At 31.7% G+C, this 13,232-nt stretch overlaps 1 protein-coding gene across 2 annotated transcripts in view; it reads right to left on the bottom strand.

Annotated features, from left to right (window-relative positions):
• BOLL (boule RNA binding protein) overlaps window positions 1-13,232 on the bottom strand; it is a 48,609-nt gene that overhangs the window by 14,380 nt on the left and 20,997 nt on the right. For both annotated transcript variants that reach the window (XM_039844343.1, XM_039844341.1), the window contains 3 exons: window positions 12,623-12,670; window positions 11,712-11,840; window positions 8,020-8,118 (listed from right to left, as the gene is read on the bottom strand). In XM_039844343.1, coding sequence (XP_039700277.1) covers window positions 8,020-8,118; window positions 11,712-11,840; window positions 12,623-12,670 — 276 coding nt within the window. The remainder of the gene's footprint in view (window positions 1-8,019; window positions 8,119-11,711; window positions 11,841-12,622; window positions 12,671-13,232) is intronic.

Genomic DNA, 13,232 nt, shown 5'->3' on the forward strand with positions numbered 1-13,232 from the left:
TAATTATTAACAGGTTTCATAAGTGTGAGGTAAAACTTATCTAAATTTTATTTTAAAAAATGGATAAGATCAAGAGAAAGGAAAAATTATGCATGAAAATGCAGTCTGGAGATAATTCTCTCAAAATTTATAGTTGCATTATTTACTTCTAAAATTTGCTTCTTTAAGCTACATATATAAGGAATATCATCAGCTAATATCAGCTGTTTTCTTTTTTGGGGGGGTCACTTATTGTGTTGTTCTCAGGTGTTTTGTGATTTTTATCTTGAAACAATTTTCTTCTGTGTGTAACATCAGCTAAAATGATTTGTAATATTTAGATGGTTGGGAAAAAAAATAGAGGGTGGAAAGTGGGCCAAACCAGGCCCTAAACACGTGTAGTGATTTGAGATGGAGTCGGGGTTGTCATGCCCAGGACTGAGCCGTTGGCGTTATCATCAAGGCTACAATCAACCCATTTGTTGCCATTTCACTAGGCAATCTTGCCTGCCAGGGAGTCAGTCTCTCAATACTTCTACCTTGCACAGTGCTCTTCTCTGACTTTATGTAATACTCATTATAGTCAGAGAAGATAGCCAGTATAATTTATTGAATTTATAGAGATTTACTTTTGTGACTAAAATATTTTCGACTTTAGTAAATGTTCTATGGATGCTAGAAAATAAATAGCCTTTTCTTTGCAAGGTATAAAATTCAATATTATTCATATATAATATTCTTAGGTCTTATGTATTCAAATCTGAGTTATAATCATGATATTAAAAGTCTCCCATCACAGTTGTGTTTCTTTTTCCTGGTATTCCTAGTAGTGTTTATATTTTTGATGTTACATTATTAGACTTGCTTATTCATTATAGATTTAACGTTTTACCACAAAAAAATGGCCTTTTCTGTCTTCTTTAGTGCTTTTTACTTTGAAATTTACTTTCTTATATTACTGCCATCCTGTTTTTATTTTCCCCCTACTGTGTTCATATTTGCCTGATACATATTGGCTGGAAACGACTCAGTCTGGTGTTCTTTGCACTTTTGAAGTTAATTTTTATTTTTATTAAAGTAATATAATTTTAAAAGTCAAATAGTGGTTAAAAGGTAAGGAGAAAAGGGCTCCAACATTACCCACTTCTTCACGAGTGGCCACATTCACTTATTTGAGTTGTTTCTCTTAGTATTTGCTTCCATATTTCTGTATCTATTAACTGAACAATTTTGTTCACTATCTTATGACTTCTTACATGTGTTCACTCATATCTTTTATTTCCTCACTCATCCTCTTAATATCAAAAGTTTTGCTCTAATGTATGTTAATTATTTTCATTATTATCCTTAAGCAAATACTGTACACTGATGAGCCAAGTGGTGTATTATATTTTCTTTCTTGAATAACTTTTGTTTTTCGCTAATTGCTTCATTTTCCCCATTAGTTTTCTTTGAATCTATGGCTAAGTCTTTCCATACCCTTCAATCACTCTGTAAAATATCTAATACAATTTTCTACACAAATAAAAATTATTTCCCACCCCCTTGAAGAGAAGTATCCTGAATCTTGCTCTAATCTGGACTGGTTGCTCTCTAAATCAGCTAAACAGTTATCATCCTGAGGTTTCCTTTTGTTGTCATCCTGGGAATCCCCTTCGCTTTTGCCCTGTGTTGGATGCTTCCTTTTTTTTCATTAAATCTTAATCTCATGTCTTTTCTTAGTTTATTCTTGTTTTGGTGAAATACATGGTCTGTAGCATCCTTAGAAAGGATGCATGTGAAATAACTTTTTTGAGACTATAGTATGAAAATGTCTTTTTCATTTATACTTGTCTATTATAGAATCCTAGATTGAAATTTTCATTAAAGAAATTTAAAGCTTTACTCCATTGTTTTCTAGCTTCCAGTTTTGCTGATCCTTTGTTATCTGTTTTCTCTCTTTAGAAGCTTAAATTTTTTTCTCTCTGCCATTCTGAAATTTCACAATAATTTGCCTTAATGTGAGTCTTTTGCAGTAATTGTGCCAATTAGTTAATGGGCCCTTTTAATGTAGAGACTCTTGTCCTTAACTTCCTAGCAAAATTTCTTGTATTAATTTTTTGGCAATTTCCTCTAAACCATTTTCTTGATTTCTTTTTCCGTAATTAATATTCGATTTCTTGAATTAATCTCCTAATTTTAATTTTATTTCTATTATTCACTTTGTCTTTTTTTGGTTCTATTTTCTGAAAGTGTTTGTCTATAATGTCTGACCCTTTCACATGTAATTTATTTCAGCTACTACATTAGTGGAAAAAATAGTGAAATTTGAGTAAGATATACAGTTTATTTAAGAGGATTGTATTAATGTTCATTTCCTGTACCAGTGTCTCCCAAGTTAAAGAACGGTAGGGTGAAAGGTATACAGAAACTATATTATTTCTACAACTTTTCTGTAAATCTGAAATTATTTTAAAATGCAAAGTTAAAAAAATTAAAAGGACTAAGATGTCTGAGAAAATATGAAGTGTTTGCCAGAATGCCTATGCATGGACCACTTCTCATTAATTTTTTCTTATCTCAGAGAGGATATTAATTATAGTTTCTCTGATATTTTCTTCTGCTTCCTTCATTATATGATTTTATGAATTTCTGTTTCTCTGTGTTGGTCTCTCATTCTGGACACTTTCTTATAATGTGACTGCATGTCCATATTGGAAATCATAATGGGAAGTTCTCTGTGCATAAACGCTTGTCAATGAGCTTCACTGTAGGGATTTCAGAGGGCCAGCTAACTTTTTCTCTATGGTAGAGAGCATGCTTGGGTTAGAATACTAGATCTGCTACTTACTACCTATGCTATCTCAGGTAAGTTTCTTTTTATGCTTAAAGTGATCAAGGTTAATATTACAAGTAATTAGATATTTTGGCATCTCATATCCCCTAATATTATACACTGAGAAGGGCACATGACTTTTGAGATATTCTTGCCCTAAATGTATAACTTCTAATCTAATCAAGAGAAAATATTGGACAAACTCAAATTGACAATTTATAAAATAACTGAGCAGTACTCTTTAAAAGTGTCAAGGTTATGAAAGACAAGGAAAGACTATAAAGTTCACGTTAGAGAATAAAAAGACATGACAAATCAATGCAATGTGGGATCTTGGATTAGATCTAGAAACAACAAAAAATAAGTAGAAAAACTGGTGAAGTTGGAGTCTGTTGTTTAGTTAACAGATATAGTATTGTACCAATGCTATATTTTTGTTTTCCCTAATTGTTCTATGATTATATAAATTGTTAAAATTAGAGGTTTGGTGAAGGGATACATAAACTCTGTACTATTTTTTACAACTTTTTATAAGTCTAAAATTATTTTAAAATAACTGGTTAAAAAAAGTTAAAAGGATCGGAATGTCTTGGGGAGGAAAAACGATATTTGCCAGGATATTTGCGCATGAATTGCCTCTCAATTTTTCTTGAAGAATGGTGAATCCTTTTTGACTTATAAATTCAAATAAATCAGGGTGGGTTTGTTTTACTATTAAAATTTGTACTCATTCTTTTTGTTCAATTTGTTCTGTATTCTTTTTGAGAATTACTATTTTTTGGTTGGGTTTGTCTCTGTTCTATTAGAACATTTTATCTTTCATCATTTTGTCTTTCATATTATCTTCTTTTGAATTCTGGGAGAATTTTTTTAAAAAACTCTATCTAGGATTTGATTTTCTGTAGTGACTACTATGGCCCTTTATGGCAAAGACACATTTAATTCTTTTCATCATATATATCAATAGTTTCATACAGTGTTTCTTTTTGTAAAAAATTATTCTTTATTAAAAATTATTGGGGTGACACTGATTAATAAAATCAAATAAGTATAAGTATATCATTCAACAGAAAGTCGTACATGTCTGGCATTGTGTGTTCTTACATTGGCCAGGAAACATTTCATCTTTCTCGTTTTTCGGTTTGTAATTACTGGGAAAATGGAATACAATTTTTAAAATGTATTTAATTTTTTCTTAAATATATGATTTTATACACATATACATATATATGCTATTTATCCTTGCCTTCAATCAATGTAGTGCCATATGCAAAAAATTTTTAACAGGACCTATACAGTGTGTACTTTTTAGTTTACTCATTCTTGAATGGAAATCTATTCATGACAATTCTAAAAGACTGGTTTCATGAGTCCTTGATTGTTCTTACTGTCCTTTGTCCCCTCTCTTACAGCAAAAATGAGGCTTGGTACACATAGAACCTACACATTTTCTAGTACCTAAATGGGTGAGCTTTTTTGGTGCCTGCTGCCTAGTTCTCTATTGAGTAAAGTAATTTATTCTTTAGAATATGCAGCTACCTATGGTTTGACTATGTACAGTGCAAGAAAATTTTTATCTTTTTGTATGTCTGGGGCTCTAAAGCATAGGCCTTTCCTGCTCCTGCCCTCTAGAATACAGTGCTTTATACTTGTCTTCCTCTGTCCTGAGGTCTTGCTGAATATGAGGGAATTTTAGTCTCTTAATTCCTTAATAAGAAGTGTTAATGCGACTGAAATGAGGAAATGGTTAGGAAGAAGATACTGGAATTTTTCTGTAGAGTAGCAATAAGTTGCTAATTTTTAGGTAAGTATATATTATGGGTCTCTGAGCTAGAAATACAGTGGTAGTAGGTCAAATCCCTTTCCAATTTACTTTTGTATCATGCTGTCTTTCCAAAGTGTAAGGTGTAACAGGCAAATAGCTGTATTTATCATTCAAGTCTAACTGGTGCTTTAATTAGAAAAAATTCCTCACAGCTTGGCAAGTGATTAAATATTATCCTTAACATCAAATATTTTCATGAATAGCTAAGTAAACATTGGAGTTAAATTAAATGAACATTTAACTTAAAGGTGAACTTCAAATGACAGTTTCCCTAGTTTCCAGTATCACAATTCTCATAAGAACAAATTTATTATATAGTATATTAATGTAAAAATGGAAAAACACTATAACAGAAGCATTTTATAATTCTATAGTTATACCCGTCTTACCTAGGGGTTTGATATTGATCTTAAAAGCATAATGGTTCAAATGCCCAGATACATTTGTTCCTTCCTATAGACTAGGTTCAACGGGATAATTCTGACATTATGTGATTTTGCTTTATTGACTTTAAAACTTAATTCTGTATAAGATGTGACTCTGCTGAATTAGAAAATGATAGGCCTAATTAATACTATATTAATTTAGTAGTTTCCATTGTATGTATTTAATTTGACAGAATACAGTAGCCTGTGGCTTAAAGTCAATGAGTAGCTTCTGGCAGTCTTTTACAGCAGTTAGACTTGTGCTCTGAGCTCTGAATAAGGTCTTTAGTTCATTGATTAGATTTATTGCTTCAAGATAGTTTTGATATCTGACATTGCTACTTTGGGATATATCCAATTAACATCCTTAAAATTATAATCACAGTTTTAAAGATGACTTACACTTATAAAAACGATAAGCTCGAATTCTTCCAAAATATTTCTACCTTTCTATTTTAAATCACCAAAGTTTTTGGTACACTAGAGATAATTTGCATAGGAAGAATAAAGGCTAATGTTTTAAATGTCAATATTTTAATATCATTCTACTTTAATATATTTTAGGAAAAGATAAGTCTCCTAAAGATATAATGATAGTGTATTAAGATTTCTATATTATAATACAAATGCACTATAAACAAAAGTAGATAATTTTTCACATGGTAAAACTTGTATAGTAAAGCATCCTATAGGGTTGTATAGTTTTAGGAAACTTAAAGAAGTGGTTTTAGAGTGTCTGTTCCTGAGCGGGGCGCCATTTTCTATTTAGGGCCACCAAATAACCTAGAGAAAAATATTGGGTATAAAACACATGAACACTAAAACTTAAAAAATAAAAACAGAAAATTTAAAACTCTATACAATAGCCTTGTGTTCAGTTTTGACTCTGAAAGTTCAATAATTTAAATTTTCTTTTTTCTTCATCTGTAACAAAAGGGGAATTGTGAGATTTTTTTCTATTCCTAACTCAAGCTTCCTATGATCCTGCATCTCTAAATTAAAAATAAAACATGCCAAGTTTCATTGACTGAAATACACAACTTTTCATATTTGAAAACTTCTGAATCTGAATACATTTACAATTGATGGCAATGTTTTTTTTTATATATATATCTTTAACAATACATAAAATAATGGTATGTCTTACAATCCATGGTGTCTCAGATTCTCTGATATTATAATTAAGTAAGACGTGGGGGCTTTGGAGTAAGCTAGTTAACCAGTTCATAGCTTTTTGACTCTTCTCTAATTGTTAAATCGTACTTTGGCAGGACCAATATATTCCCTAGATGTACCTCATGTGAAAACCAGAATTATTATAGCCTTTAACAAGACATTAAATTCCAAACTTAAACAAGTCAGTGGTTTTGTACCCCTTTGTCCTGTGGCATAGTAGAGCAAATATCTCTGTGTCGGGATTGATGGGGTAAAATTCCTTTTAGTAGCATTTCTCTAGACTTACAAGAGGCAGTTTTCTGATTCCAGTTTTATTCTTATATGCATGAAAAAATATATCTCTTCATGTCACTGTTACAATTTATATTTGACATATGTATAACTTTCACATGACCAAATTAACAAGTTACCAGTTTCTCTGTACAATTTCTGCCATTTCCTAAGAAAATGCAGAAAAGTGTATAAACTAGAAGAATTAAACTTTAAGAATGTTTAACATTAACATTCTTTGTAAATTTCTCCTATCTTAGTACTACTTCATCTTCTATTAAAATTATTCGGGCAGTACAACTTTAATAATTTGTGTTTATATATATAATATATATTATATATGTCATATGTAACTGAAAATAAACAGCATTTATCTAATATGAAACAGCTATTTTAGCTACTTCTCGAGATGTATAATTGGAGAAAATATTAACATCAGAGGAAGTCTGTTTTACACTTTGTTTAGTAACACTCTGGGCTTTGATACTAGGTCAAAATAATGGTTTAATTTCATGTTTGCAGTACAGTGGTAATAGCAGTGAAGGAATTTAGTGAGTGGTGATGGGGTAAGGGAATACGAGAGATTGGGGAGGCTCCTTAAAGTAGACTGTTTTGGTATTGAGTTCCAACACATGGGATAGGTCGGAAGTATAAATATGAGTGTGAAATAGCTAATCTTGATCACTTTACTGTAAAGTGTATGCCTACTTTCCTTACCAAAATACACTGAAAGCAAAATTCATATCACCATCACAACAGTTCATCAATCTGTGGTTCTTTACTAAAGATATAGTCCCATTTCCCTGAAGTGATGATGCAAGAGTTTTACTAAGAAACCAGGTCATACGGGAATAAGCAGAATTCCCTGATACATAGTAGAGAGTCAAAATCTAGTGAATATATACTTGGATCTAACTAGATTACTACTCTTTGGCCTGGATCTGATTTAGGCTACATTAACACAATTCCCAAACTGAAGGAGTTTAGCCATTTTCACCTCCTCATATATTTTACATGCACTTAACATAGAAAATAAAAATCTGAAATATGAAATATTTCATATATGAAATATCTAGGCAAATTCATAAAAATGGAAAGATTAGAGGTTACCAGAGACTGGAGGGGAGGGGAGATGAGAAGTTATTGCTTAATGGGTACAGAGTTTCTTTTCATTTGGGGTGATGAAAAAGTTTGGAAAGAGACTGTTGTGATGGTTAAACAGCATTGTGGATGTAATAATTACCACTAAGTTATACACTTAAAAATGGAAATTTTAAGTTATATATATTTTACCATGGTAAATAAAATATTTTTGACTATTTGTGGTTTCTTACTTGTTCAAAACTAATTAACAGAAATTATAGTTAATTTGGAATTCCATTTCATTCACATGAAAGAGTTCACTAATTCTGTACTTCTGATCACGAAAGTGATATAAATATCTAAAATTGTTCTTTTCAAAAGAGAAATTTGGAAAACTTGAAATATGACTAAATAAAGACAGAAAAAAATCAAAACAAACTTCTTACTTTAATTGGTTCAGTCTGCATCACAGGTGCAGGCATAGTAATGGCACTTGGAGCATAAACCTGGTGATATGTTGCTTGAACTCCATGATCAGAATAAGGCTATTACAAAAAAAAAAAAAAGGATATATATTGTCTTTTATTTATTAATTCAAAATATCTATTCAACATTACAATGTACTAAGCATTTTGCTACACAATAAAGAAACAGATGAAAAACACATCCCCTGTCTTTAACTTATAGACTGATCACAGACAGACAACTCATCAAGTCCTATGAGACATGAATAGAGATGCATGGGAGAAAAGAACTACTTGATTTAGCTTAAGAAAGTTGGGGAGGATGGTCAGGAAAAGTTTTCTAGTGGAGTTGATGCTTGAATTTTAAGAATTAAGAAAAGAAAGTGGAAATAGTATGCACAAAGGAATAGGGGCAACTAAGAACACATCTCATTTGGAAGATCTACACAGTTGTCTAGTATAGCTGGAAGGAAGAATATACACTAAAAGACAGTTGAAAGATGAGACATCAGAGCCAAAGGTAAGGAACAGATCGTGTAAAAACAGATGTATCGCTTGTTCAACAGGTGGTGGAACTATTCATTGAGAGACAGAATACAAGAAAAGCAAGTTTGATGTTTATGTAATTGTGTGGGAGGGGGCTGGAGAGAAAAAGTTAGGTTTATAATATACAAAATTTGAGGTATTTGTAGGACTTCTCGTAGAGGTATATTCTTTATAGAAAGCTAAATGGTTCTATCTAAAGTGGTTTCTAGTTACCATCCCTCTCTATTAATTAACATAGTTTAGCCTATAACTTCTACCAGAAACAATATTAAAAGCATGCATATATCATTTTATATGGAAATAGCATAGAAATTAATAGCACAAATTATAAGCTAATATAAGTAATATTTCCAGAAAAATCTTATTAGATTCCACTAAATCGTGAATATATCATGATGATAAGTTATCTGATGTCAGGAATTAAGACTATGGTTTAATGCTAAAAGTAGACTGTGGTTAAAAATCTAATGTAAAAGAATTCTTATCTTACTCTTCGCTCCTTGAAAACCAGAAAACAACAAAAAGAATAAAAGATATATATTTTTAAATGCCATCAATTAAACAAGGAAATGTCCATGATCCCCAAACCACAAACAATTTAGAATGTCTGCCAAATGTTATGCAATTTGGACCAATGTAAGGAAGGATTCTGAAGCCTCCTTAGATGCCAGGAAAGATAAAAATTTGCCTAAAGGTCAATGTTCTGAAAGATCTATTCAAAAAGTCTCAAGTGTAGGGGTATGTCGGCCTGAAGCAGAACTAGGAAATATCAATAAAGATCCAATTTATATTACTAAATAGCAGGGGAGTGGAACTGAAGGAGTAATCATGTTTTCACCATTTTTGTTATCTGCCACCTTGCCTTGTAGCTGAGGAACACTGCTGGAGGTGAAACAGGGTGAAGGTAGAAAGGGAAGTAGCAACTACTATAACCTAATACAGAAAATGATCCCTAGAATGCTAAAAACCAGTGGAAGTGTATCTCAAACAGGAGACATAACAACACAGATACTTGAGACAACAGCCTGTTCCTCCCACCCTATATTTTGATAAATAGCTCATTTAAAGATTAGTATAAAGATAGCCTCATTTAAAGATTAGTATAAAGATAGGAAAGAAAGCAAGCAACCTAAGCATGCATACTGCCTCTTCTCATCTTCTCCAACTCCATCAAGGAAAGACAAAAAGTTAAAGAAAAAGATGAGAAATTATCCTAGAAAAAGTGGAAAAGTTCAAATAAATACACTTGAATCTTAAAGAAATTATACTAACATCTCTAAAACAGAGCTCAAAAAAGAGATTTTAAGCAAACAGAAAACATTTTACAGATAATGATGTAAGCAAAGTGGCAGAGCTTGGGATAAAAAAAGATTAAAAACAAAATAGACTTGAAAGCCTTATTAGTTATAATGCAAAGTTGAATAAACACAATGAGAAATATAGTGATAGTTGTCTTGAAAAATCACATAAAACATAAAAAGTACCCTGAGAAAAAAATTACCTGAGAAATGATATATATATTAAAGACAAAATAATATCTAATATATGCATAGGTGTTCCTAAAGAAGAAACAGAACTGGAATAAATTTTTTATTCCCAAAACTCTAACAGGAAAAAACAAAACAAAACACCTCTTACTTAAAAAGTAGTCTGAAAATCAAAAGGGCAAACTGTTTCCCAGGCAAAAATATTATAAAGACTGATAAATTCCAAGACATATCTTGTGAAGTGATTTCAAGTTAAGATGGATTTCTTAGGCACACAAGGAAAAAAAAGCAAATGATAGACAAAAGGGAAAATCAGGCAGGCTTCAGATTTCTTTATGGCTACACTCAACACCAGAAGAGAGAAGACTAGGAAGTTTTAAGAGAAAAAAGTATTGTTATGGGTTGAACTGTGTTCCCTTCAAAACTTAAAGGTTGGAGTCCTAACCCCTGGTACCTCAGAGTGGGACTTTATATGGAGACAGGGTCTTTACAGAGGTAAGCAAATTAAAGTATGGTCACTAGGATGGAACCTAATCTAGTATGATCGGTATCCTTATAAAAATGGAAAATCTGGACACCAAGAAAGGAAAGATAATGTAAAGACCCAGGGAGAAGATGGTCATCTATAAGCCAATAAGAGATGCCTGGAATAGGCCCTCACAGCCCTCACATAGAACCAATCCCACCAACACTTTGATCTTAGACTTCTAGGCTCCATAACTGGGAGACAGTAAGTTTCTGTTGTTTTAGCCACCCAGTATGTGGTACTTTGTTCCATCAGCCTTCACAAACAAATACAATTATGATGCAATTATTTTGTGACTAATTTTATTTTCTTTCAGATTTGTGGACAACATGTTGAACCAACAAGCATGTAAGAACTCAAAGAATAAAGCATCCATAAGCCTTCTTCAACAAGAGTACTTGCAGATTCAATCAAGTGATAAATGGAGGATGAGACAAAGAATGGAGAAATCCTAGTAAAAGTATTGATAGTAAACATTAAGATCCAACTGTGGAAATTGTTCCAGAACAAAATCATAATATTATAAATGTTATCAATATAAAAAATAATATATTCAAATTGGGAGATGGGTACTAATTTCCTAATCCCTCACAATACTAATTTAAAACATATCATATACAATTCCTGGCACATAAGTGGTAGGATTATTAGCAATGGTTCAGGAATACAATTTAAAGACACTGAAGATGATATTTACCATTTGTAGTTATAAAATAAATTAGATTTACCTTTTTGAAAAAAGAATTTTTAAAATATTTTTTCTTGACTTAATTTTTATGTGGTTTTAATTGACAGAATGTTAGTAACAACAGATTGACAGGCAAATCAGAAGAAAGAGAAGCATTTGGTATTTTACTCTTTTCAAGGAGATAGAGTCAGGGATTAGCCTGGTAAAATGAACAGTTGATTTGAGAAATGATTCGGAACTAGTTAGTGAAGAAGTCTAAGATGAAGCATTCTTAGATATAAAAAAGGGGAAGAGATGTGAATAAAGCAAAGAAAACATAAGATATGCAGCTTCAATCAGGGTCCTGAACAAATATTTTTAGAAAAGAAAAAGAAATAAATGTAAGATGAGGTAGTAATAGATAAGTTACTTTGAGACTAATATGTACCTCTGGAACTGAAGCATCCATCAGAGACAGCGGAGGAGGAACACATCCACCATCTTGTGCAATTTCCACTGGTTGATAAATAACCTCAGATGGTTGTAGGTATAGGAACGGAGCAGAAGAGGCAGGAGACTAAAATGCAAAACCATATTTCTAATTCAAATATGATTAGTTAATCAATTAAACCAAAGGACTTACCCAACAGATGAGAGAAATATTTGTTTCATATTTTCCTAAAGTTCCTTTTCAGGGCTAGCACAGAAGTATCTTAGCAACAAATTAGGAACTCTAGGTTGTTATAAATTCCAGTTGTGTAGATGTCATTAAAGAACTTTTGTCACTAATAAGTACTAAAAGTTCTTAGTGCTTCAGAACCTCATATATAAATTCAGATTATTATATTAAGATCACTTTTAAAGGTTGTAATAATATAACCTATGGTATTTAAATTGGCATAAACATCTATTCTCAGCTTTGTGACTTCCCATGGAAGTAGGAAAATTTCAAAAAAGATTAAACAATCTTTTCGGTGGTATATCATTTGTTATCAAAGCTGGGAGATGGAATACTTATTTGGGAGTATAAGTCAAACAAGCAAATTTGAAGGGCTAGAAAAATGTTAAAATTTCTAATAATACTAATATAATTTTTCATGTTTATATAACACTCATTTATAAAATAGGTACACTTACATGATCTCAATCTTCACAAAAATCATGTGAGGAAACTTACAAAGGTATAGTGGTAACATTACTTTCATTTTACAAATGAGAAATCTGAGAAATACGCTGATTAAATGAAGTGCCAAAAGTATCACAGTTAATAAATAGAAGAGAAAGGTCTCAAATCTAGTTCTCCTGACTTTAATATTCATGCAATCTTTGCAAAAGCACAATAAATAAGTTAATATTTACCTGAGGAACACCCCACTGCCACTGTCCTGGTAGACACTGTGCAGGGGCCTAAAATGAAATAAAAAAGACCCCACCCAAGTTATAAACGAGGGTCGAAACTGGATAGCTACATGCAAGAGAATGAAGTTGGACCCTTATACCTCAAACCATATATAAAAATTAACTCAAAATGGATCAAAGACTAAAATTAAGAGCTGGAAGAAAACATAGCTATAAATCTTTGTGACTTTGAATTAGGCAATTAAAAAAAATTTGACATTAAAAACAAGCATCAAAGGAACAAAAGTAAAAAGATAAATTGGGTTTCATAAAAATTAAAAACAACAATAAGTGTTCACAAAGATATGGAGACATCAGAACCCTCATAAACTGCTAGTGGGAGTGTAAAATGGTGCAGCCTTTATGGTAAACAGTATGACATTTCCTCAAAACTTTAAACACAGAGATACCATGTAATTCAGCAATTCCACTCTGAGGTATAAGACCAAGGAGATATGAATACATGTCTGTACAACAACTTGTACATAAATGTTTGCAGCAGCATTATTTATAACAGCCACTTGGACTGGTCAGCTCCAAGTAGAAATAATCCAAATGTCCATCATCTGAT

Source organism: Pteropus medius, unplaced genomic scaffold (assembly GCF_902729225.1).
Source record: "Pteropus medius unplaced genomic scaffold, Ma_sr-lr_union100, whole genome shotgun sequence".
In the NCBI taxonomy this organism is placed as follows: domain Eukaryota; kingdom Metazoa; phylum Chordata; class Mammalia; order Chiroptera; family Pteropodidae; genus Pteropus; species Pteropus medius.